Source organism: Lutra lutra, chromosome 5, assembly GCF_902655055.1.
Source record: "Lutra lutra chromosome 5, mLutLut1.2, whole genome shotgun sequence".
NCBI lineage: Eukaryota > Metazoa > Chordata > Mammalia > Carnivora > Mustelidae > Lutra > Lutra lutra.
The window spans coordinates 118,923,720-118,949,858 of record NC_062282.1 but is presented as its reverse complement, the minus strand read 5'-3'; the positions used below and the strand labels follow the sequence as shown (position 1 = coordinate 118,949,858).

At 36.4% G+C, this 26,139-nt stretch overlaps 1 protein-coding gene across 5 annotated transcripts in view; it reads left to right on the top strand.

Moving 5' to 3' along the window:
* FAM172A (family with sequence similarity 172 member A) overlaps positions 1-26,139 on the top strand; it is a 429,500-nt gene that overhangs the window by 314,369 nt on the left and 88,992 nt on the right. Inside the window, exon 11 of one of the 5 annotated variants that reach the window (XM_047731575.1) lies at positions 19,794-19,984. The exons of the other annotated variants lie outside the window; for them this stretch is intronic. Within the exon in view, the coding sequence (XP_047587531.1) occupies positions 19,794-19,813 (20 nt within the window). The 3' untranslated portion in view covers positions 19,814-19,984. Of the gene's footprint in view, positions 1-19,793; positions 19,985-26,139 lie in introns of those variants that run through there. 5 annotated transcript variants of the gene reach the window in all.

Sequence of the window (26,139 nt, the reverse complement as noted above, 5' to 3'; positions counted from 1 at the left end):
TGTCTGTGCATGTCTCTGCATCCATATTTCCCATTTTTATAAGGAGAGCAGTCATATTGGAATGGGGCCCACCCTAATAATGTCATTTATTTAATTACCTCTGTAGAGACCCTATCTCCAAATAAGGTCACATTCTGGGATACTGGGTGTCAAACCTTCAAAACATAAATTTCAGCAGGACATATTTCAACCCATAGCACCACCACTCCTGGTAGAGAGAAAATATCAGTATGAATTGTCGGGGAGATATAGGAAGGCAAAGAGACTGGTTTATTTTTTTCCTACAAAGGAGTTAAATAAGAGGTGATGTGATAGAAAGGAAAGAGCAGTAGCCATAGAGTCAAGTAGTCCCAGATCTGTATCCTGTCTCCAGGCCATTCACTGAGGTGGTATCACCATTCCAGGGCCCCTGTCTCAGGGACGTTTCAGGAAAAATAATATTTCTTCCATTCCAACCAGCAACTTTATGGGCTGAAAAATTACAGTAGCTACTTATTTTTATCTATTTTAGGAGAACAACTGTACTCTTACCAGTGAGTTTGAGAGGTCTTATCTTGGGATGAAAATTGTGGATATTTTTTGCTTCCAGTGCTGGTTGGTTTTAAAGGAAGGGAAGGGAACAGAAGGGGAAGGGAAAGGGAGGAGAAGGGAAGGGAGGAAGGGAGGAAAGAAGGAAAAAAGGAAGGGAGGAAAGGAGGGAGGGAGGGAAGGAAGAAGGAAGGAGAAAATTTTGGATATTTTGATAAAGATATGATTCTTACTCTCCAAACAAAAAAAGTTGATAATAGGTTCAATTGTGAACCTATTGAGAAAGCCCTGTCACTTTCCACTAAGCATTGTCAGCCACTAATTTCATCAAGCTAATGTAACAGGACAGTCAAGTGACTTGCCTTTAATTTGTTATGATTGTGTTATATTTATGAAAAGCAGAGCCAAAACAGCTGATAGCAAGTATTTAGACACTGATTGTTTTCGTAAATAGTTTTAAGACTACTGCTAAATCTAAGTAGACACTGAGTAAGTTTTCTCAGTACATGAAGTATAAATCATTCTGTAATAATAAGTCATTAAGTACATGCAAATACTATAGATTATTACCTCATTTCACACATATTTTATGGTACTCGTCTGATTGTAAATATGTATTACCTTTGAGATTTAAACTAAAGAGAAGAAGTGGGAAGAGACTTATCATGCAGGAATTTATTGTGTTCTCCTGAAGAGGCAATCACACCAACACCATAGGTAGGAAAGAATATTTTGCTGTTTCTCTGTCACATCATTAGAGTAGTTAATCTAAAGCCATCTAAAGCCATAAATTTTTGTCTTCTGGGCCAAGAAATTTTAAGTAAAATACTAACAAAAATGTTATGTTTTAAATGAGAAGTGAAAGAATCTTTATCCTTTTTATTTGAGTTTCCAGAAATGGCACACTCCATAAAAAATTGTATCATTTTTATTTTTAAACTGAGTTTCTTGCATTAGTCAGTAAACAATTTATTTGGTGAACATTCTCTGTGCACACAGATACACCATGTGAACATTTAGGAAACAGAAGGTACTTGAATTTGTGAGATTTAAATATTTTCTCACAGTTGATCCAGTGATACTGCAGTTGAAATAAAATCACATATAAATGAAATACCACTTTCTACTAAAAAGCAAGTATAGATTTTCTATCATTGTTTTAATAAGGACAATAACGATTCCATGTATTCAGTAGAACATCTTTTAGATCTTTAGCATGTTTCTGTCCATGTACATTCGAAGACTCACCTGTAAAACTCCACCTGTCCTAATCACAAATACGCATGTGCATTTAATTACATTATCTGACCACATATTTTCATAGTCTTGCAAATACTATTAAATTTTGTAAGTATAGATAGAGCAATGATTTCATGTCTCACTGTTCTAAAAACATATGCATGTATGTGCTAATATTCATACAAATACATTACATAAAATACAAGCTCTGTAGATCAAAGGTGACTAGTAAAAGATTACAACCAGGGTAGCAGCTTTTGGCCATCTAACCAACTTCCTTGCTGTGGCCCACAAACCCACTCCTGCCCTTCCTCCAGGGTGAACGTTCTCACATTCTCCTAAGCAGTAGCATTATACCTCTATACTCCCTCAGTGACTGAGTATCTACCAAGCACCTGTTCAGGGGCAAGCACTGAAGATTCAGAATTAGAACAAGGAGCACATAGTCTAAATAGAGGAGAGAAGTGAGGAAGCCAGTGATCATCTCACCAGGTGGCCAGTGATAGAGGAATGGGCGAAAGAACAGCACAGAGAAAGGAGCACAGAACTCACGGAGGGATATCTGGGAACATTAGGAAGAGCCAGGACAACTTGAGCAGCTGTTAAGTGGAGATGATCAAAAGTCAGGAATGACAGAAAAAGTGAAAAGAGTTTGTTTTGACTAAAAATCTAGGCTGTGATTAGTTACTACAATTGAGAGTTAAATGCAGTGGTTAAAATCCTGGCAGCCGTAGCAAATAAATTACATAGTTCTCAGTACATGAAGCTGATTACATGAATCTTCCAGAATGTATTAGGAGAAACACTTTATTTTATTTTTATTTTTATTCCAGTATAGTTCACATACAATGTTATATCAGTTTCAGGTGTACCGTATAGTGATTCACCAATTCTATACGTTACTCAGGCTTGTCGTAAGTGTACTCTTAATCCCCTTCACCTACTTCACCTATCTCCCCCACTCACCTCCCCTCTGGTAACCACCAGTTTGTTCTCAGTAGTTAAGAATCTGTTTCTTGGGGGGCACCTGGGTGGCTCAGTCGATTAAGCATCTATCTTTGGCTCACGTCATGATCCCAGGGTCCTGGAACAGAGCCCCCATTGGGCTCCCTGCTCAGCAGAGAGTCTGTTTCTCCCCCTCCCTCTGCCTGCCACTCCCCTTGCCTGTTCTCACTCTCTCTCTGTCTGTCAAATGAATAAACAAACTCTTTAAAAAACAGTGTTTTTTGGTTTGTCTCTTTCTTCCTTTGTTCATTATTTTTGTTTCTTAAATTAGACATATGAGTGAAATCATACTGTATTTTTCTTTCTCTGTCTGGCTTATTTAGCTTAGTGTTACACTCCCTAGCTCCACCCATGTTTTTGCAAATGGCAAGATTTCATTCTTTTTTATAGCTGAATAATATCCCATTACATATATATACCACTCCTCTCTTTCTGGTTTCAGGTTCTTATTTAAATTCTGGTTAATTAACATACAGTGCAATATTAGTTTCAGATGTAAAACTTACTGATTGATTACTTGCATATACTTGCTCATTGCAAGTGCCCTCCTTAATCCCCATCACCCGTTTAGCCCATCCCCCCACCCACCTTCCCTCCAGCAACCTTCAGTTTGTTCTCTAGAGTTAAGAGTCTGTTTTATGCTTTGCCTCTCTCTATTTTTTCTTTCCCCTATGTTCATCTGTTTTGTTTCTTAAATTCCACATACAAGTGAAATTGTCCAGTATTTGTCTTTCTCTGACTGATTAATTTTGCTTAACATAATACACTCTAGTTCCATCCACCTGGTTGCAAATAGGAAGATTTCATTCTTTTTGGTGGCTGAGTAATATTCCATTGTATATATATGTACTACCTCTTCTTTATCCATTCATCAGTTGATGGACATTTGGACTTTTTCCATAATTTGGCTATTGTTGATAATGCTTCTATAAACATTGGGGTGCATGTACCCCTTCAAATCTGTATTTTTGTATCCTTTGGGTAAATACATAGTACTTCAAATTGCTGGATTATGGGGTGGTTCTATTTTCAACTTTTTGAGGAAACTTCCTACTGTTTTCCAGAGTGGCTGCACCAGTTTGCAGTCCCACCAGCAGTGCAAGAGGGTTCCCCTTTCTCCACATCCTCACCAACATCTTTTGTTTCCTGTATTCTGTTTTTTGTTTCCTGTATTCTTTATTCTGACAAATGTGAGGTGTTATCTCTTTGTTGTTTTGGTTTGCATTTCCCTGATGATGAGTGATGTTGAGCATCTTTTCATGTGTCTCTTGGCCGTCTGGATGTCTTCTTTGGAGAAATGTCTGTTCATGTCAGTTATAAATAGTGAAAGTTTGACTTCTTCCTTGCTGATTTGGATGCTTTTTATTTCTTTTTGTTGTCTGATTGCTGAGGCTTCAGTACAGACTTCCAGTACTGTGTTTATAACAGTGGTGAGGGTAGACATCCCTGTCTTGTTCCTGACCATAGAGGAAAAGCTTTCGGTTTTTCCCTACCGAGGATATTAGCTGTGGGTCTTTCATATATGGTCTTTATAATGTTAAGGTGTATTCTCTATCCCTCTATCCCTTTATGATGTTGAGTTGTGTCCTCTATCCCTACTCTGTTGAGGGTTTCTAAATTTACAAATGTAGTGATCCAAAGGGGCACGTGCACCCGAATGTTTATAGAAGCAATGTCCACAATAGCCAAACTATGGAAAGAGCCCAGATGTCTATCAACAGGATGAATAATATGGTGGTAGTAAAATGTGGTGTATATATACAATGGAATACTATGCAGCCATCAAAAGAAATGAAATCTTGCCATTTACAATGACGTGGATGAAACTAGAGGGTATCTTACTAAGCGAAATAAGTCAATCAGAGAAAGACAATTATCATATGATCTCTCTAATACAAGGAATTTCAGAGGCAGGGCAGGGGGTCATGAAGGGTAGGGAGGGAAAAAATGAAACAAGATGGGATCAGGAGGGAGACAAACCATAAGAGACTCTTAATCTCATGAAACAAACTGAGGATTGCTGCGGGGTTGGGAGGGTAGAGATAGGGTGGTTGGGTTATGGACATTGGTGAGGGTATGTGCTATGGTGAGTGCTTTGCAGTTTGTAAGCCTGATGATTCACAGATCTGTACCCCTGGGTCAAATAATACATGATATGTTAATTTCTTTTTAAAAAGGCAGAGAGGAAAAATACACTAAAACTAAAAAAAAAATGAGAGAAAGAAAGACTGGATATTGTACTTTCTCAGATGTTTTTCCTGCATCTGTTGAGAGGATTGTATGTTCTTATCCTTTTTTTTTTTTTATTAATGTGTTTCATGACTACTGATTTGCATATATTGAACCACCCTTGCAGCCCAGGAATAAATCCTACTCGATCGTGGTCAATGATTCTTTTAAGGTACTGTTGAATTCAGTTTGCTGGTATTTTGTTGAGAATTTTTACATCCATGTGCATCAGAGATAGTGACCTGTAATTCTCTTTTTTAGTGGGGTCTGTCCAGTTTTGGAATCAACGTAATGCTGGCCCCGTAGAATGAGTTTGGAAGTTTCCCTTCCATTTCTTTCTTTTGGAACAGTTTATGAAGAATAGGTATTAACTCTTCTTTAAATGTTTGGTAAAATTCCCCTTGGAAACCATCTGGCCCTGGGATTTTTTTTTGGTGGGAGATTGATTCCTGATTCAGTTTCTTTGCTAGTTATGGGTCTGTTCAAATTTTCTATTTCTTCCTGTTTCAGTTTTGGTAGTTTATATGTTTTTAGCAATTTATGCATTTCTTCCAGATTGCCCAACTTGTTGGAATATAACTTTTCATAATATTCCCTTATAGTTGTTTGTATTTCTGTGGTATTGGTTGTGATCTCTCCTCTCATAAATGATTTTATTTATTTGGGTCCTTTCTCTTTTCTTTTTGGTAAGTCTGACTAGGGATTATCAGTTTTGCTAATTATTTTGAAAAATCAGCTCCTAGTTTCATTGATCTGTTCTATTTTGTTGTTGTTGTTTCTATTTCATTATTGCTGCTCTAATCTTTATTATTTCCCTTCCTCTGCTGCCTTTAGGCTTCATTTATTGTTCTTTTTCTGGCTCCTTTAGGTGTTAGGTTAGGTTTTGTGTTGGAGATTTTTCTTGCTTCTTGTAGTAGGCCTCTATTGCTATATACTTCCCTCCTAGAACCATTTTTTGTTTCATCCCAAAGGTTTTGGACCATCACATTTTCATTTTCATTTCTTTTCCTGTATTTTTTTTCCCCTTAATTTCCTGGTTGACCCCCTCATTACTTAGTAGAGTATTCTTTAACCTCCATGTATTTGTGGTCTTTCCAAATTTTTTTTTTTCTCATAGTCGATTTCAAGTTTCATAGTGTGTGGTTAGAAAATATGCATGTATACCATTTCTTCTCTGTCAGTGGGCACTTGGGCTGCTTCCTTAATTTGGCTCTTGTAAATAATGCTGCAGTAAACATAATAGTGCATATATCCTTTTGAATTAGTGTTTTCATATTCTTTGGGTAAAAACCCAGGAGCGGAATTACTGGTTCATATGGTAATTCTGCTTTTAATTTTTTGAGGAACTTCCATATTGTCTTCCACATTGACTACACCAGTTTGCATTCCCACCAACAGTCCATGAGGGTACTTTTTTCTCCATATCCTCACCAACAATTGTTTCTTGTGTTTTTGAGTTTAGTCATTCTGACAGATATAAAGTGATATATCATTATGGTTTTGATTTGTGATATTGAGTGATACTGAGCATCTTTTCATGTGTCTGCTCACCATCCAAATGACATTTTAGAGGAATGTCTGCTCATTTCTTCTGCCCATTTTTAAATTGGATTATTTGGGGGGCTCTTGTGTTTTATAAGTTCTTTATAGATTTTGGATACTAGCCCTTTATCGAACATGTCATTTGCAAATATCTTCTCCCATTCAGTAGGTTGTCTTTTAGTTTTGTTAAATGTTTCATTTGCTGTGCAGAAGCTTTTTATTTTTATGATGTCCCAAGAGTTTATTTTTGCTTTTGTTTCCCTTCCTCAGACATACCTGGAAAGATGTTGCTATAGCTGGTATCAGAGAAATTACTGCCTGTGTTCTCTTCTAGGATTTTTATAGTTTCAGGCCTCACGTTCAGGTCTTTAATCCATTTTGAGTTAATTTTTGTGTATGGTGAAAGAAAGTGGTCCAGTTTCATTCTTTTGCATGTATCTGTCCAGTTTTCCCAACACTATTTATTGAAGAGACTTTTTCCCATTGCATGTCCTTGCCTTCTCTGTCAAAGATTAATTTACCATAGAGTCATGGGTTTGTTTCTGGGCTTTCTATACTGTTCTTTTGATCTATGTGTCTCTTTTTACACTAGTACCATACTATTCTGAGTTCTACAGTTTTGTAGTATAACCCAGATTCTGGAGTTGTGATTTTCTTTCTCAGGATTTCTTTGGATGTTTGGGTCTTTGTGGTTCCATATAAATTTTGAGATTGTTTGTTCTAGTTCTGTGAGAAATGCTGTTGGTGTTTTGATGGGGATTGCATTAAATTCGTAGATCATTTTGGGTACTATGGACATTTTAACAATATTTGCTTTTCAAATCCATGAGCATGGAGTATCTTTCCCAGGATATTTTCTTAACATTTAAATTTAAAGATTTATATATCGTTCTTGAGGAGACAATGAACAACACAATAGATAATTTCTTTAATTATAGTGTTATTGTTGGTGTTGTTAGTTAAGACAAAAAAAATATTCTTTGTATGGCTGGTTTCTATAATGACTGATGACAAATAGCCTAAGTTTTAATGCTGAGATCTGAGCTTCTGATGGCCTTTCTTCTGGGAACTAGAATAATTTAGTACTAACGTAAAGCTTACTGATGGTCTGCCTTGGCACTATGGATCAGCAAATCTACAGAAATTAATAATCAGCAAATCCACTGGTCTGTTTGTCAGTTGGAGTCAATTGCCTCCACCAGACTTTTGGTAAAAAGCTGTTTCCTTTAAGTTTTTTGCAATATCATAAACACTGGAAAGGTTTTGGTTATTGAAAAAACCATCAGGCACCAAAGACAGTGTGTTAAGTAGTAGCCTAGTTTCCTTTGTTTGCCAAAATACATTTGATTAGGAACCACAGTTGGCTATCTTGGAACACTGTTATACTCTCTCTGCCATAGTACTGACGATCAAATAGGTACCTAAGTTTGCATACCACACAATTTACTTAAGATAAATAATTAATCCATCTGTGCTTTATTCTCATATGAAATAAAAACGATTGCTGTACTCCCATATAGAGTCATTCTTAGAACTTCCCCCAAAAAATCCTCATAAAAATCATGGAAAAGTACTTAGCAAGGCATAAAGAACAATGCACTGCTTCATAATGGTCTTTTTTGTAAAAAAAAAAAAAAAAATGCACTTATAGATCTTTAGTTATTAGTTATTATTAGTTATTAGTTATTATTTAGTTATTAGTTAGTATTGCTTCCATCCATGAATATTGAAATGTTTTCATTCGTATAGTAATTCTTACAAAACGCCCTAAAACGAATCTTCCTTCCGTATCAGTGTAGAATTTGAATACTAAGTTTTTTTGCCCAAATCATGCAGACTCACCAGTTTCAGAGCCATCAATAAACCCATGTGTCTTGACACCCATGCTTTGTCTTTAAAAACCAAGTGACACTTTTTAGCATAAGTTATTTCAGCAGACAAATTTTGTTTTGAAGACAGGCCAGAAATCTATTAGGATGCAGCATTGATAGATCTTTTTCTTATGAATATATATTACCTCTGAAAATCCCGAGTGTGTATGATGAAATAGTTGTTTTGAGAGGTCTGCTTAAGGTAGCAGACTCATGTTTGGTACATTCCATTGAGCCGTTGCCTTTTCAGACCCTTACCACCAACAGAGAATAGCCAGAGGTAGCTAGCCTAGTAACTTAAGGTTTCTAAAAGTGAGCTATGTGGGAGTTTAATAAGGATATTTAGAAAGTGGAAGATAAGTAGTCATTCTGAGAACACAGATATTTTTATTGGAGTTGTTTATAACTCAACTCGAGGTGGAATGTAGCTCACACAAATCATAATGCCAGATGACAGTTATTTTCTAGTCTGTTTTTAAAATGGTTTACTTGTTGAAGTATAAGCAGTATGAAAATTCATTCTGGAAAAGCATTTATTGCCCAATCCTATGGCCTTCTAACCCAAGAAAAGTAGCTGCACCTAGCTCCCAATTGTTTATGAGGGGATTGTTTATTCAGGGAATTATCTGTAGTAAAACCATCTTTGGCTAGCTTTCCTTTGCTTCCCAGAACATTGCTGTGCCACTTTTCCCCAATACAAAACTCATATGTTTTCACCAAATGCAAGCTACTTTTATTTGTGCCTAGAAAAATATAATCAGGAGAATAAACTCCCTCTCCTCTTCTACTACCCTCCTCTCTTCATTATTTTGAAATATTAAAAAACTAAATGTGAATTATTTTGGATTACTTACCCATTTTAGAAACCGTTCTTGCCCTTAAACACATTATTAACATTTTTTAAATGCCACTATTAAAATTTACCATATATTTATTTCACAGATTCAGATTCGTACACACAAATTCAAATATGTACACGTGAATATCAGTGTTACATTTTATAGAAGTTGAAAAAAAGAGACTACAATCTACTCTCTTAAATTACTGTGTTAGTATAGACTTTCTTCATTATAAGTTGTATCACTCCAATTCAAATTGTTTACAAACAAAAGTAATTTATTGATTCATGTAAATGGAAAAACCCAGGGATAGATTTACTTCTGGTACTACTAGATATTGGGGCTCAAACTCTGCCATTAAGACTGTCTCTCCAGGGGCGCCTGAGTGGCTCAGTGGGTTAAAGCCTCTGCTTTCAGCTCAGGTGATGATCTCAGGGTCCTGGGATTGAGCCCCATATCGAGCCCCATATTGAGCCCCATATCAAGCCCCATATCAGGCTCTCTGCTCGGCAGGGAGCCTGCTTCCCCTTCTCTCTCTCTGCCTGCTTGTGATCTCTGCCTGTCAAATAAATAAATAAAATCTTTAAAAAAAAAAAAAAACTCTCTCCATCTTCTTCTCTATTTTCCTTTGCCTATTGGCCTCATTTTTTCCTTCCTGAAACAGGGCTTTCTTCACCCAGTACAGGGAGCATAGATAAAAACACATCTATCATTCAGATAAGAATGTTAGTGAAAACTTATTGGCCCTGCTTGGGTACTATGATGATCCATGAACTAGTCACTGAAGCCAGAGAGACTAAACAATAGGACTGGCTGTGACTGGTGAGCCCGGGCTAGCCATGTCTTGAAGGCTTTGGAGCTGAGCATGACATTGTAATTTTTGGTCCGACAAGGACTATGAATCGAAGAGGAGAGCTTCCCCAAAGAAGGGTTTGGGATATGTCCATCATAGTTGTCCTTGTATCAGTTTCTCTAGTTTCTTGGAAAATGTACATGCCACAGTCAGATGCTTATGTCATCTGATGCAGAGAAAAAAGAAAATGTGGGATAACTAAATATGGGAAGATCCTACATTTTAAACACTTGAACTGATCCATCAGCAGATTGTTTTCCCATTTGTGATTTTGAAATATAGACCTAAATATTCAAAGCCCTGGGTCCTTTTGCCGCATTTATCAATTACTTCATGAAACCTGTGGCCCACTATGTGGAGGGCCTACTTGCAGAAGTATTCATTCCAGCTAGTACTTTCAAGTCCTGGGTGGTCCCCACTCATTTACCCACTTATAGCCTAAGATAGCATAACAGTATCTATACCACAGAACAGTTTGTTTTTTTGTTTTTGTTTTTGTTTTTAAGAGTTTATTGACTTATTTATTTGAAAGAGTGTGTGTGCCAGTTGCGGGAGGGGCAGAGAGGGAAGGTGAGGAAGAGGGAAAGAATCCCAAGCAAACTCTCACTGAGCACAGAGCCCTACGAAGGACTCAGTCTCACAACCCTGAAATCATGACCTGAGCCAAAAGCAAGAGTCACACTTAACCAACTGAGCCACCCAGGCACCCCACCATAAAACAGTTTTAACATTTGCTCATACAGAGACTTAGTCTACTAGTTCTTCATATTAATCCTACTTTAGCCATTGTTACAATCAAATTAATCTTTTCAAAGGAGAACTTATGATATTGGGGGGTTATTTTCTTTAGTATTTAATTGCTCTCTTGGTTATACTTTATATGGTAGCTATCTTTTAGCACAAAATAAAAGACTGTAATACTCTGTTTTATAGCAATTATTTGAGATTAGCAGGGTCTTACACACTTATGACAAAATTGTTTCTTAACTCTCACAGATAAATATATTATACCTTATTATTTAAATTAAAGTAAAATGTAAAAATTGAGGGCCTATCTTGCTACTCATAAATTATTTTTATATCCGGCTGAAATAATATGAGTTCTTAGAATCTCTTTGCATTTGTCCTTTTCCCCAGTTCTGCTTTTCTGTTTCTTATTTCACTATTTTATTGTATGTCAGCTTCTTGTCATCTCCCTTAAATCCTTGGTGGAAAAAAGTAAGAATATTAGTTAATCAATAAGTTACCCAAGCAAACAGAAATCACCAATATATCAGTTGCTCTTTCTCCACTTCTGTCCTCAGAGAAGATAGAAAATATATGGCAATGTCCTTTCAATGCTTTATATACAGTAAAATTTATTTAGTATTACATAGTAACTAGATTTCAAAATTAGATTGCTCTCACACATACACACAAACATATTCATTAAGTATATTGATAGGTCAGTTTATTATAAAATATTGTATTTCACTGATTATAAGATGCAGTTTTAACTACCTAAACTACAACTATATCTTGCAGTCAATATTGTAAGAAAGCATTGGGTTATGGCTTAATTGGCATTGTTTTTTCTTTCAAAGTGGTAGATAGAATAATGGCAAATCTTAAAATCAATGGCATTTTGAATCTGATTACACATAATACTCCAATTATCTTTGTTCATTTTCCACCCCGAAGTGTTTCATTTACATGAAAATTCTGTTAATCAACATCTTTTAAGAAGTCTAGGTTTGGCTTCAAAATTCCCTTTTGTAAAACAAAGTTTATTTTTGTAATGTTAGTAGTCAATTCTTGATGTGTCTATTTTATAAAACCAAAATTTTGTTACCATATTTCTTAACTCAGAGCACACTTTGATTAATACCACCATTCAGCCATCATGTTCATAGTTCTTTTTGTATGTACAAAAACCACTTGTGTCATTAAATATTAGCAATTTATTTTTAAGGTTGAGGTGTAATTTTATATATTTCATTCAAAGTCAAAACAGTGTAATATTGAGAACCTGCAACTCTTAAATGTGAAAGTATTTACATTAATCTTGATAATTCAGTTATGACTCTCTTGCCTTAAGTCTCTTTGGTATGTTTCTGTTCTGATTTAGTGCCTGGTTTAAAGATTAATGTTACAGGGTAATTTACTGCAGCTTCACAGATGGTATTTGAATCTTTGTAAATGGGCTTTGGAATCTATGCACAATCCATATAATGTTAGGTTAACATCAGTGTAAATGTTGAACTTAAAACGGTTCTAAAAGATCATGATAGAAATTTCATTATTCCTTTCTTAAAAACCATAAATTTTGAGGGGATTTCAAGGGCTAAGTATTTTTACTTCACTAGCATGGTTAAGATACAACCAGCTCCTTCTATTTAAAATCACCAGCCCCTATATGTTGAAAATAAACATACAAAAATAAATTACCTTGTTTTAAACTGTTCTAAAGTTCTAGTCACAGGAGAAGTTACTGTTCTTATTTTTACAGCTTCGTATATGAAATGCTTTGTAGAATCCACAAACACACATTGCTTTTAGTGTCTTTCCTTTGATGTCTATAAAAGACCCATTCAAAACTGGAGGTAAGTGCTCCTAATGTGCACAACAGAATTTGGCTGAAGTTATTTCAAGCTCTTAGAGATAACCTTTCTCTACATGTCTTCTGAGGGAAAAACTGGTACCAACAATACCAGTTAAGCTGTAATTAGTGTAACTAACAACTAATATGAAAGAGCAGATAGAGGTCATTCTGAAGAATGTAAAGGTATTAGCAGGTTAAGGTTGTAGGGCATCCTATCCTCTGGCTTAATCTGTTGCCCTAGCTGGTGAGATTGGTTGCAGTCATCAGTGCTCTCTGACCCTGAGGTGTTGCTCTCTCATAATTTATTGGTCACATGCCAAGTTCCTCTTTCCTGTCTAGTGAGATGACTTTGGGAATGGCAGATTCATTTTAAAGTTCTTGTTACAAATGTCTGAGGATCTTCAACCTTTTAACATAGATAGAGGTTTACAGATTAATTTGCCTTAATATGCTTGTCATCCCAGCCCTAGACTGTATGAAATTGTCATTTTGCTGCTGTACAGAATATGATTTGTTGAGATCATTTAACATGTATTATGAGAGGAACGTTTAAAATCTAACTATTAAATCAGATGTTGTGTAACTGACTCTAATACATACTGAATATTCTACTTTTTATGGGCCACTTCTTCAAATTTAATTGCCCACCAGTGGCTTTTGTTTATGTTTACAGTCAACTCAAATGCACTTAAAGGATAAGAATTTAACAGAGGAATGACCTTTTGTTTTCATGAGGTGTAGTTAACCCCTCTCTTGTAGTGTCTGGCTTTGGATTCTTTCTCATCTCATTACATGATACCAACACATAAACAGGAGGAATGCCATAGAACTTTAATCGTTCTTTTCCTTTTCCCATTAAAGTCATGCCTGTAAGATTTCTGTATTTCTATACTTCTTTTCTATTTAGAAAAACTAGAAAGTTTTGTGGGGTTTTTCAGGGTTTTTTTTTTTTTTGGCGATTTTTTTGTTTTGTTTTGTTTTAGGCAGTAGGCAGCTTAAGAGAGCAAGCACTATTAAGAGTGAAAAGGAATCATTTTTCCTTTCAATTTTTTGTCACTATCTTGGTCTCAGGTTATCATTGCTATCATATGTAATTATAGATTTTATTAAACTATAGATTATTTATCATCCATGAAGTAAGCTAGGGAAGTTTCCAGTAACTGAAGTTTTATGGTGGGAGGCATTAAACCACATGACCCCAAAGAAAAGAAAAAAGAAAAGAACATGTAAAATTCAAGTTATCCCAGATCACGTGAATATCTAAATACTTAAAGAATGTACTATATGTTGGCTAATTGAACATAATGCATTTAAAAAAAAAAAAGGAATGTGTAGACTTAATCATAGTTCTCATTTAAGTACTGCAAGAAATAATTAGGATATATTTTTCCCTTGAGTCCTCTGTCTTAGTGTTTTATATGCATACTTCTAGTAGCTCACAGACAAACCTTTTTTTTTTAATTTAGTAATTACGTTTGTTCTAACATATATTAGAAAAGGTATGAATAACACAACGAAACCCATTGAATGACAGCTTAGGACTAGGCAAAGAGAAAAAGTGAATTGATTTAAAGAAATTTAAAGATATCTTCATAGTAACAGTGCTTTGTATATATGGCAAAATACATAAAAGTATTATACAAATGAATGAAATTAAGTAAACAATGTTCTGTGTCAATGTGAAATTCTCATATTTTTCCTTCTAGTCAGGAAATCACAAGATACTCATATCCCTCTATTTCTACATGCTATCTATTGGTTGTCATTTATTTTATTTATGTATATGTATGTGTGTACATGGTAGTTTCATCTTTTGTTTCTAAAACCAACCAGCTTCTCTGGACTTCGGTCTCGGGACTAGATGACATCTGAGGTTCCTGCCAGGAAGGGTTATCGTGGTCAGATGGTGCAGTTCCTCGTGGTTGGGAATCACATATGTGTAACTCCATCTAAGCAGTAGTTAGCATAGTGACAATCCCAAATCATCATTAATATGTTTGTTCTTATGGACTGAGTCATATGTTCTAATCACAAATTTAAGAATGTTTTTGCTGGGGATGCCTGGGTGGCTCAGTGGGTTAAGCATCTGCCTTCGGCTCAGGTCATGATCCCAGGATGCTGGGATCAAGTCCTACATCGGGCTCCCTGCTCAGCGGGAAGCAGCTTGATTCTCCCTGTGCCTGCTGCTCCCACTGCTTATGCACTCTCTCACTCTCTGTCTCCCCGACAAATAAGTAAATAAAATCTTCAAAGAAAAAAAAAAGAATGTTTTCGCTTTCGCTTATCCCCGTGCTTGCCCCAAACTAACAACTTTTTCCCCAGACTAACAAGTTTAAGTATTGTATCAATAATTTAAAACTGTTTAGAATTAAAGAACAGGCTGATGCTACTTAAAGTTCACACAGACGCCAGTCTTTTCATGCTAGGATTTCTTGAGCAATGACACCAAGGGCAGTATTGGAAAGTCTTATTTTTTCCCTCTTCCGTACTATCTTACGATTAACTATGAGAGGAGGACATCAAAGCTGAACTGACTTCAAAGCCTGTAGCACTTATAGTTCCCAGCTGGTACCATACTCGGCCACCTCTCCCAAGTAGCAGTTCATCTTAGAGAGAGCTGCCACTCGAGGTTCCACCCCCTGCTTCCCGCCTTCCCCTTTTTCAAACCTATCAAACTAAAAACTGCTCCTTAAACCAATCTCAGAAACCAGTCGGGGCAGCAGGGGCACATATTAGCTTAACTTCAAGATTTCCCCATTGCAAAATAGGCCATGTTTATTATTCATTCACTCACTCACTCATTCATTCAACTTTTCCAAAAATTATGCCTTTTACCACAGGGTCCTGGGTGCTGTTCACACTATGTTCTTCACTATATGTGTTTTAAAAGTCTAATATCCACATGTAGGTAAGATTGTGTATACACCTTCCACTTTAATTAGGCATCACAAAATGAAAAGTTAAAAGATGAGTCTGGTAGTTGGCCCTGTAAATCACTGAAGTTAAAAGAAATGAAATAAAATATTCGTTGTCCATTAGAATGCCTGAAGTATAATTTTTGGAAACACATGCTTTCTCTAGTGACAGAAATAGAGTTTCACAGATATACAGTTTCCTGACTATGTGAAAATTAATATTTTAATTAATTTTAATATTAACTTTAATGTTTGAGCTTGTCCCATACTCGTAACAAAATATTAGTTACAAGTTACAAAAATATTACACAGGCCAGTTTCTTGAGAACTGTAGAACTAGTATAAGCTGAAGATTGGGTTGGTTTATTTGTTTGTTTTAAGATTTTATTTATTTATTTATTTAGAGAGGTCATGCAGAGGGTGGGGCAGAGGGAGAGAAAGAATCTCTAGTAGACTTCCCACTGCTGAGCACAGAGCCCATCACAGAGCTGGATCTCGTGACCCTGAGATCATGACCTGAGCCGAGATCAAGAGTCAGACACTCAGCCGACTCAGCCATCCAGGCACCCCATCAGTTTTTCTCTTAATAGTCACAGCTCTTGATATCTAGTAGGTAGTGTCCAGATCTTCAAGTTGTGGCACCAAGTAAGTTTTAATGATTCAGCTGTTCTCAAACCCAAATCATAAATGGTGTTCTGAATACTTTATGACAAAGGCTTTGATTGTGGATTATGGACATTAAATAGGCTCAATATAATGATTATATTGTGTCAGACATGGAATGGGCTGCCTTATGAACTAGTGAGCTTTCTGTCTTTTGAAGCATTTGGGTAAAGGCTTGATAGCCACTTTTCGTAAATTTGATAGAGAGAATTCTTACCTTTGGTAGAAATTAGATGAAATAATCTTTGATGTCTATTGCAATCCTAACGTTCTGTGTTTTAAAATTAAAGGATGTGAGGAAATGAAGTTGAAAAGTAAGTGATAGCAATAGCATGTGGCTGCTGACTGCAGTCCAGTAATTAGATGGATTTTACAAAGAAAGATTCATAAATGGGTATCTTAAAAAGACTTGGAAGGGGAAAGGCACGATGGCCTAGGTAGATAAGGCTAAACAACAAAATAATCACTTCTCTTCTAGTGTTGAAGGTTGGGGGAGAAAGAAACCTACTCTAAAATGTTCAGAAAAGTGAGCATAAGAAAAATGAGAAAGGGAGCTTTTATAAAGAGTGGGAACCCAAATGGATTTTAGGGTGCTAAAATAGAAGCCAAGGATTTTATATCTGCATTACTTAAAGGGAAAGAACAAAACAGGTAGGAAAATTAGAAGTTCAGATTTTACTGTATTTGAGATGGATAGTAGATGGACTTCTTGACAGGTTCCATTTGCCTTAGGAAGGATATTTAATAAGAACCTTCTGCAAGGTGATAACGTGGCCACAGCGGCTTGCGTCCAAGATAGCATTTACACACGTTAGAACAAGATCCTGGAGTCACACTAAGATAGGGTGAAAAAGTGCATTGAAGATTTAACAGTAGAACCAGAAGGGATATGTTGATTGAAAGTGGTAGAAGTATTACCTGTAGGAAATGTATCAGTTGATGGTTCCCCCCAGTTGTGCTTTGAAGAGTATAATAATTGGGGACTACAAAAAGCATAGCATGAGTAGAGAATGGTGAGAATCACAAACCAGTATGTGGCTTTGGGGCAGATGTTGAACTTCTCTGGATCTCTCATCGTTTTAGCATTAGTTAGGAAATAATTTTCATGATCCTTTCTGGCTCTGAGATTCTCTTCCAGAGGCCTAATTCAGATCAAATTAAATACACGCTTCGTGGCCTGAGAGTTCAAACACACTTAATGTTTCAGCTTACAACACCTGGTTTACTCTGCCTTGTAGATAATAGTCATGATAGAAAAGTCAGGGTAATTTTGTGAAGTTTCCAACATTTTGAGGTGTATAAAAATTATGGGGAAATCTCCTGTGTGGACAGATAAGATGTGAAGATACGAGCGACGCTGGAGAAATTAAGTAGTGCTGAGAAAAATGAAGGCGGACCCCTCCATTTGAGTTTATGATTAGACGTATAAAAAAGGCCTCCAGGAGAGAATCGGCGATGTTGCCTCAAGAGCAGAGAACAGGCATCTATATCAGAAGTGAATCTGGAGGTTTCATTTATTGGCAATAAAACGATAGGGAAATCTCATTAACACATAGATGTTTTCTAGTGAAAGTAGAAAGGTACTACCAAAGAGCCTTTAGAGAGATGAGAAGAAGCTAGAAAGTATAAAATCTACAAAGATTAAAAATGTAGAAAAATAATTTGAATTGCCATTAAAACCTAAAATCAGTAACATGTTAAGGTGGTTTTACTCCCCAGAAGCAACATGTTTACCTCTTAACTTAATTTTTTGCTGTTGTTAAAACAGTTAAGTGCTTTCCAAAAATGTTAACTCTGTCATTTCCTGGGAATAGATTATGTATATATCAGGACCACACAACTAACTGGCCACTGTATTTGACTACTAATTGTGGTTGCAGATTTTAAAGAGTCTACTTTAATACACAAATTATGATTTGTATGCCTTGGTATAATTTTTTTCCCCCAAGCTCTGGCATTCTGGGTTTCCTGAATATCCATATAAAAACATTACTCTTTTGAGCCACGTTTCATACTCTATTTTGAAATAAGAATATGAATTACAATTGAGTCTTGAACGATAGGTGTTTGAACTTCATGGGTGCACATATACATGTATTTTTTCCATAAAAAGAGTACACTACTATAAATGTATTTCTTTCTCTTATGATTTCTTAGTAACTTTTTCTCTTCTCTAGCTTATTATATTGTAAGAATACAGTATGTAATACATTTAACATACAAAATATGTGTCGTTCACTGTTTCTGTTATCAGTAAGACTTCCGGTCAACAGTAGGCTATTCGTAAGTTTTGGGGAAGTCAAAAGTTACATGTAGATTTTGAACGTGCAGGAGAATGGTACCCCTAACCCCCATGTTGTTCAAGAGTCAACTATATATGGAAATGATCATTTATAACAACATTAGTATTATTTAACACTTAAGATCATTATATTGTTATTTTCTGGTTGGGAACTTTATGCCTATCCTCTTTCAAATGGTATATTTATCTACGAATGAAGATTATTTTCTAAATAATACATTAATTTGAAAGTTAGAAATAAGTGTAATTGTCTGAATGTGTTTTCTGTAACAGTTTATACCTTCATTACTGATCACTGACATGCTCTCCCCAGCTCAGTGCCATTAATTCATTCACTACTGCTTTTGGAATGAAAATAAATTACCAAAGAATTTTTCATATGTGAATTTCTCTGTGGGTTGTTGAGCCTTGTTATTTTTCTATGTGTTTGGCATTTTTTATGATTCCTAAAACTAATTCTCTCCTTAACAACAACAACAACAACAACAACAACAACAAAAACACTGTGGCAACAGTTCTGAATCCTTTGGCTGAAGTCCAAGTTTCTGGTTGTTTTTGCCACACTTAGTTCCACATCACTGAGTTAAGAAGGCAGGAGAGCACTGCTCTGTGCTGACCCACTGGTCATGACCACTCCTACTTTATTCTCAACATTTTCCTACCAATCTCCTTCTACTTCTGCAGTAGTAAAAGAAGACGTAAAAATCTAGAATCAATTAACCAATGCAGTCTCTAGGGATCCATTGGGATTTTTTTTTTCCTTAAAATGTTATAATTTAAAGCAGTTGCTCAATAGATAAGATCTCATCCTGTGTTTCACATGTGAAAGGAGACATTCCAAAAAGTCTCCAAAACCTAAATTAAATACATATATCAAGCTATTACTATAAATAGTATATATTTCTTTGGTCTACAGAATTTACTTTAACCTTTATTAAAAAAAAAAAAAAACTGCCTCATGAATGGCTGATTGTACTGGGCACATTGAAGCAAAAATGCCAGAATCCTCTAAATAAATTGTTATTATGGAATAAGGCGGAACTTCGGCTCTGAATTTATATAATCCATTCCATTGTAGATTTTTTTTCATTGAAGAATACATTTCTCTGCCATAAATTGCACTGAGTATGAACAGCAGAGTCATTTGAGGTTCATTGAAAATATAGGAGAACATCATGTTTCCTGTCCTTTTGTTAAACTTGGCATATTGATTTTTTTTTGCACAGCTTGCAGCACAGAAATGTGATATACAGCTATGGCAAGACAAGCTAACCACATGTGAATTTGTTAAGTACTGCTGGATTAGCAGAAATTGTCTGACTGTGCAAATAGCAAGATTTGACTTCTCCAGGAACTCTTTACGACTTAATCAATTAAAATAACAAGTCTTTATTTTATTGCCCAGAATAAATCATTAGCAAAATTCATTTTATCCTGCTCACTCATTTGTAGGATGTTTACATTCATTTTGTTTATGTGTTTCAAGCAAAGTAATAAATATGTAGGATTTGAACTGAAAGTTCATAGTCAAATGTAAAAAAGACAAAGATGTAACAAGTGTTACTTATTGTTTTAATAATGATTCACAGATTTTGTTAAGAATGAGATTCTAGATTTTTATTTACACTTTCCATTCCTCTCTTTTTTAATATCTCTTTAGTGTTCATGCTTTTGTTCTCTTTAGGCTCAAAGGCAGCAAGGATTTGGATTTTTCTAATTCGTCTTACCGCATTTAAATATAGAACCGTGTGGAAAAGGAGTTTGTGAACTAGGGCTCATTGCTCTTCTCCTTACCTTATGAAACCCCTTCCTTAAGTTCGTCCATTATACAGTTCACCTTGCCTGACTTCAAAGAGTAGAGATGGAGGGAGGAGGAGCGGTAACTCAGCAGAGTGGTTTAGCCATGGTTTCTCAGAAATGCCAGTGCTTTATCTATCAGGTTTATAAGGTTCTCTGAGTTCTCTTGGAAGCAGATAAACCATTGTGTGGTTTTCTGTAGAACAAAGCTGACAGTCTGTCTAAATCTGGGAGACATCCTTAATATCATGTATATATGATCATTGTTGTCACCTGCCTTTTAGGAAGACACTTTCTGTATAACATCTCAATCTCCCCAAATTTGGATTTCTTTTATCAACATTTTTTATCAGCCTTTTTTTTTTTTTTTAAATTTGCTCTACTTCTCATTACTTTTAAACAGGTGGATATCTTATGAGATTGCATGCCAAATTTATTAGAAACAAGTCTTTTTAAATTATCTGGTAAAAGCACAAAGCATGAGTTGTTCCCCTAATAAAAGGGGGGGGGGGAGGGTCAGAGCAAAGAAGAAAGTGCCACTGGTTTGTGTTAGGTGACACTGTGCCCTGCTTGTCTAATTTGATTACACAGAGCCCCTGAAGCCTCAGGCAAAGCTGATTTTAGCTATAATCAGCTTCTTAACCTTTTGAGAACTAACGTAAACACTACCTAGCAGTGGTTAATTATGTTGCTCTGCTACATACTACAAAGTGCAAAGGTAAAAGTGTAGAACTACAGTAACACATGTTGTGACAAAATTTAACAAGACGACTTAAGGGGATTGCAGCAGAATGCAGTTATGTATTTGTGATAAAGTTTAAATTAATAAAGAGATGTAAGGGTACTTTAAAAAAATGTTAAGCTCTAGTTTCTGCTGACGTTTTATCATAAGTGCTGAATATTCATGTACTGCCTTTTCCTTTTTCCTGTCCTCACATTTATACTTTTCTCTGAAATCCTCTTTTGATTATACATATATGTATTAGAAATACAAGTATATTCTTACAGTTTCATTCTTTCATTCTCAGAGTAAACAGAAGTGGTTGCAATATTCATATATGTAGAATAAAATCCTCTTGGTTCGTTTTTATAGATAGTAAAAATTCATTAGGGGAAGAATGGAATTTCTTTATAGTTAAACGGGATATTGTGGTTACATGGGCAAGAACTAAGTTTTTGATTTAAAGCAGGAGCTCTTGATGCAAGAATCTGATGTGTCATATGGGAAATTAATATGTAAGATGATTTAACTCTAGGGTAGTGATGTGACTAATGGGGTAGAGAACCATAAAGATTGACTAATGTACTTATCAAGGCTATCTCCTCAAAGTCTTATTTGCGGGGAAAACTCTGCTTGGAATATTCTCCTGAGCAAGGGTTGCAGGTGACCAGGAGAATATACGGAGCCATAAGCCATACCCCATATTCCAAACCTCTGTACCAGCAATTTCACTTGAAATTTCATGCCTTGAATAAATTCTGAAGGGTAGAATCTTAATGCTCCCCAGGGACACACATTATAATCAGTTACTCTGTGTGGAATTAACTTAAAATAGAGTGGGAGGGGAAGGTTTGGACTAAAGATGAACTATTTTCTTTTTAAATCCAAGGTCAGTTTCTCATAAATATTATGAATATGCTTACATGCTTACAGTACACAGTATAGTTTATGTTGTGCTTATAGTAAGCTTAAAAACCATATGTAAAGAAATAGACCTGAGATCTGAACGCTGTGGGCCTTTCACAGTTTTGGGGTGTGTGTGTGTGTGTGTGTGTGTTTAAGATTTTACGCATCTATTTGGCAGAGAGAGAGATCACAAGTAGGCAGAGAGGCAGGGGTGGGGTTTGGGGGGAGTGACAGGCTCCCCGCTGAGCAGAGAGCTGAAGCAGGCTCAATCCCAGGACCCTGAGATCATGACCTCAGCCAAAGGCAGAGGCTTAACCCACTGAGCCACCCAGGCTCTGAGGCACTGAGTAGCATTAGGTGGGCAGCCCAGCCAGCTCCTTTGGGTAAACGGCCTCATGGTGAATAAAGGTGGCCTCATTCATAAGTAACTTAAATTCGTTAACCTAAGAGCCACCCAGAAGGAGTTCCGTAAGTTTTGCAGCCACATATGATACTGTGGGATAAGTGAAGCCAGAGAGCAGATAACTGGACACTTTGGGCCCCTCACAGAAATGTTTTAACTGAACCATTTTCTCTGGTTTGTAATCAGCTTATTGAAGGAAACTATTATATAAACATCCCCAGGGGCACCAGGGTGGCTCAGTCAGTTAAGCGTCTGACTTCACTCAGGTCATCATCTCGGGGTCCTGGGATTGAGCCGCATATTGGGCTCCCTCAGCAAGGAGTCTGCCTCTCTTTTGCCCTCTGCCCCTCTCCCTGCTTGTGACCTCTCTCCTCTGTCTCTCTCAAATAAATTAATAAGTAAAATCCTAAAAAAATCAATGTCCCTATTGCTGCTGCTGTAGGTGTTTTTCAGATGATCTGCTTTTTATGATATGGCACATGCTACACAAGTATGATGCTTGTTGAGTCTTCTGGTGTGGATGGAGGAGACTGCTCAAGGCTGGAGGGTTCAGGCACAGCTGCTACAGCTGCCCCTGGTCCCCTTGGCTGCCCCGCAGACTAAAGCATCACTGTCTCTGCACCCCTATAACACACTGAGGACCCACCATGGGCTGGGGGGTGGCTGATTTAGAGGCAGAACTCATTACATCTTATGAGGTCCTGTCTTAGGAGGACGTATAGGAGAAATCCTTTCCTGAACTGTGTTTTTCCCCAAATAATTATTTCTCTTTATCTTAACGGTCAATGAAAATTTTATAGTATTTTATTCCAGTGGTTCCCAAACTTTGCTCCATAGAGCATTACTTAAGCAACCAGGGCCTCTCTCCTATTACAGTACAATCAAAATGTCTAGGGTGGGAGCCACGCATCAGCCTTTTCGAAAGATCCCCAGGTAATTCCCAGTGGTTTCCCAAGTTTGGGAGCCACTGACATCCCCATTTATTCCCCTCCTAGCCTTCACCATTGGGAGGAGTAAGCCTAAATTTGCATCGCATCAGTAGCAACTCAATAGGACTAAACACATCCATTCATTATTTTCTCACCCATTTTTGCTTTTGCCTTGACTTCTTCAAGGGCCTTCATATAATTTTATAGTGTATTTATTTTTTTAATATCATTAGTGAAGTACCATTAACATACTGTAAAATAACTTCATCGTAAATATACAGTTGAATCATTTTTACCTAATTTGTGATTGTGCAGTCATCACCACAATCCAACTTTAGAATATTTCCATCACCCCAAAAAGTTTATTTGTGTCCATTTGTTGCTTCCACCTACAGCCCCAGACAACTAGTGGTCTACTGTCTCCATATATTTGCCTTCAATGTAAATATCATATAAAAGGAATCAAACAATATGTGGTCTTTTGTAATGATATTGTGAGTAGAATTCTTAATGTCATTTTCAAATTATTTATTGCTAGTATAAGAATTAAAACTGACTTTTACAAATTGATTTTGTGTTCTTCAACCTAGATAAAACTTATTAGTTCTAGAATTTTTCTTGGAACCCAACGCAGGGCTTGAACTCAGGACCCTGAGATCACAACCTGAGCTGAGATCAAGAGTTGGATGCTTAACTGACTGAGCCACCCAGGCACCCCTAGAATTTTCTAATACAGGAGGATATCATCCATGAATAAAGACAGTTTATGTCTTCCTTTCCAATACTCATGCCAATAATTTCTTTTCTTGCTTTACTACACTGGCTGTAACCTCCTGTACTATATTTAATAGGAGTGGTAAGAAAAGCTGTAGGTTTTTTTGTTTGTTTGTTTTAAGGATTGTTGTTGCTGCTGTTTTTTGTTTGTTCATTTGTTTTTGTTTCATTGTGTTTTGTTTGTAGTAGAAACTTGTTCTGAACTTAATCTGCAGAATCTCTCTCCCCTTCAGTATATACCTGCTGATACCTGGATTTTTTTAATTCTTATTTTTGTTTTCTGTTAGACTTGCTTCTTAGAGATGGACCCTTTGCTGCATAGTTTAATGGTCATAGTTTTTTGCTCAATCATCCCAAGCCAGTAAGGCTCTGTGGATAGTTGAGTGTGTGAGTTGCAGAGTGTATTCAAAGTTCATGCAGTTTTCAAGTCTTGCCCCAACTTTTATTTTCGACAAGGCTTTCCTGGGACTTCTGTGCCAGCACTCAGCTTTCCAGAAAGGAGGGATGTGCCAGGGATTAAATCTGGTCTCTCGATGGCTCTCTCACTTCTAGGATCTCCCTCTCAGATCTCTAGCTAGTCCACTGGTCTGTTGCTGACCCCAAGTGAGATCACAACTTCAATTTGGCAGGGCCATAGGTTCTTGAGGTTAATTCCCCACCAAGTTTTCTTTATTTACTGATAATACCATTGCACAGGAGTTTTTCTCCTACTCCAAATCGAAGTCAGGCCCTGTAGCAGCGAAGCTGTGGGTTTTCATAGCCAGTCCCACCCTGGAAGCATTACTCTCCATTCCGAGCTGCCCGCCACAGATTGTCACTGTTCTGACCTGTAGTTCAGCAGTTTTTCAAGAAGCACCACTTTGGTTGATTGAAATGCCTTTGGTTGATTTCTGGAGTGCTGAGATGGTTATACTTGACAATTCTGTTGACTTTTATAGCTGTATTCGAGATTTGCCAGCCTCTTCACCTGCCATCACTGGAAATCCTGCCTGGGTTCTTTTTTGTAAACCATAACCCTTTTTGGAGCAAGGTGAAACAGTCAATACATAATTGCAGAATAAGGTAAAATAGAAAAGTAAAGCAAGGATAAAGGAAATATAAAAATAGGAATCTAAATTCCTGTGGAGCAACAATAATTTTTAACTCCTCTGAGAGATTTTCCAGTATGCCTAGGAATGGAAGTTGTCTTGATCTTTCAGTAGAGTTTTACTCTGTCAGAAGGTACAAAAATCCAAGTCACCCTTGTCATTGAGGTGCAAAATAAATGGGCAAAAAATAAAAGAGGTATGTATCAGACCAAAAAAAAAAAAAAAATTAGAGCAAGTTGGATCAATGTGGCCCTGGGATCCTTTTTGTTTCATTTTATTTTGTTTTCTCCTAAAGGTCAGATCCCAACACTTGTACAACTTTAGACTGTAGGAATGCTTTGGAAAATGTGCAGTGATAAAACTGCCAGATTGAAGGTTTCTTAAGTGCTACTGTCCAAAATCACTAGGCATGCTTGAAACTAGTAATTCTTGTCAGAATATACACTCTCAGTGTGTGACTTTTATCTGCAGGTGGCAGAGCATATGTTTTAGCACCAAAAAGTGTAAGGTGGCAGAGAGAGGATATTTAATGTGTTGTAACCTATTTTTATTTTTAATTTTTTTTCTTACAGCTGATTAGTTCCGGTCAAAAGCAGGCTAACTAAATAGTTTCAGATCTTCAGGGCTATGTTTTACATTAGGGAAAAAAATGTTTCTAAATATAATTGCGTCATTTGTTTTTATTTAACACGTGAATCAAGGTTATTGGACCAGCATTTCCCATAAAAGAAAATACCGTGGCATTTTAGGTAACTGAAGTCCAGAGACTGAGCTCTTCTCTTCAAATGAATTTTCTTATTAAATTATAATTAACTCCTTAAAAACGGTCACCTTCGTTTTTATCCTTATTATAACAATTCATTTTCCTGCTGTAGAGAATAGTTACTTAGGTAGAGCTAGCAATTATAGATAGCAAGCAAATATCACTTAGTATTTCCTGACTGATGAAGTTCT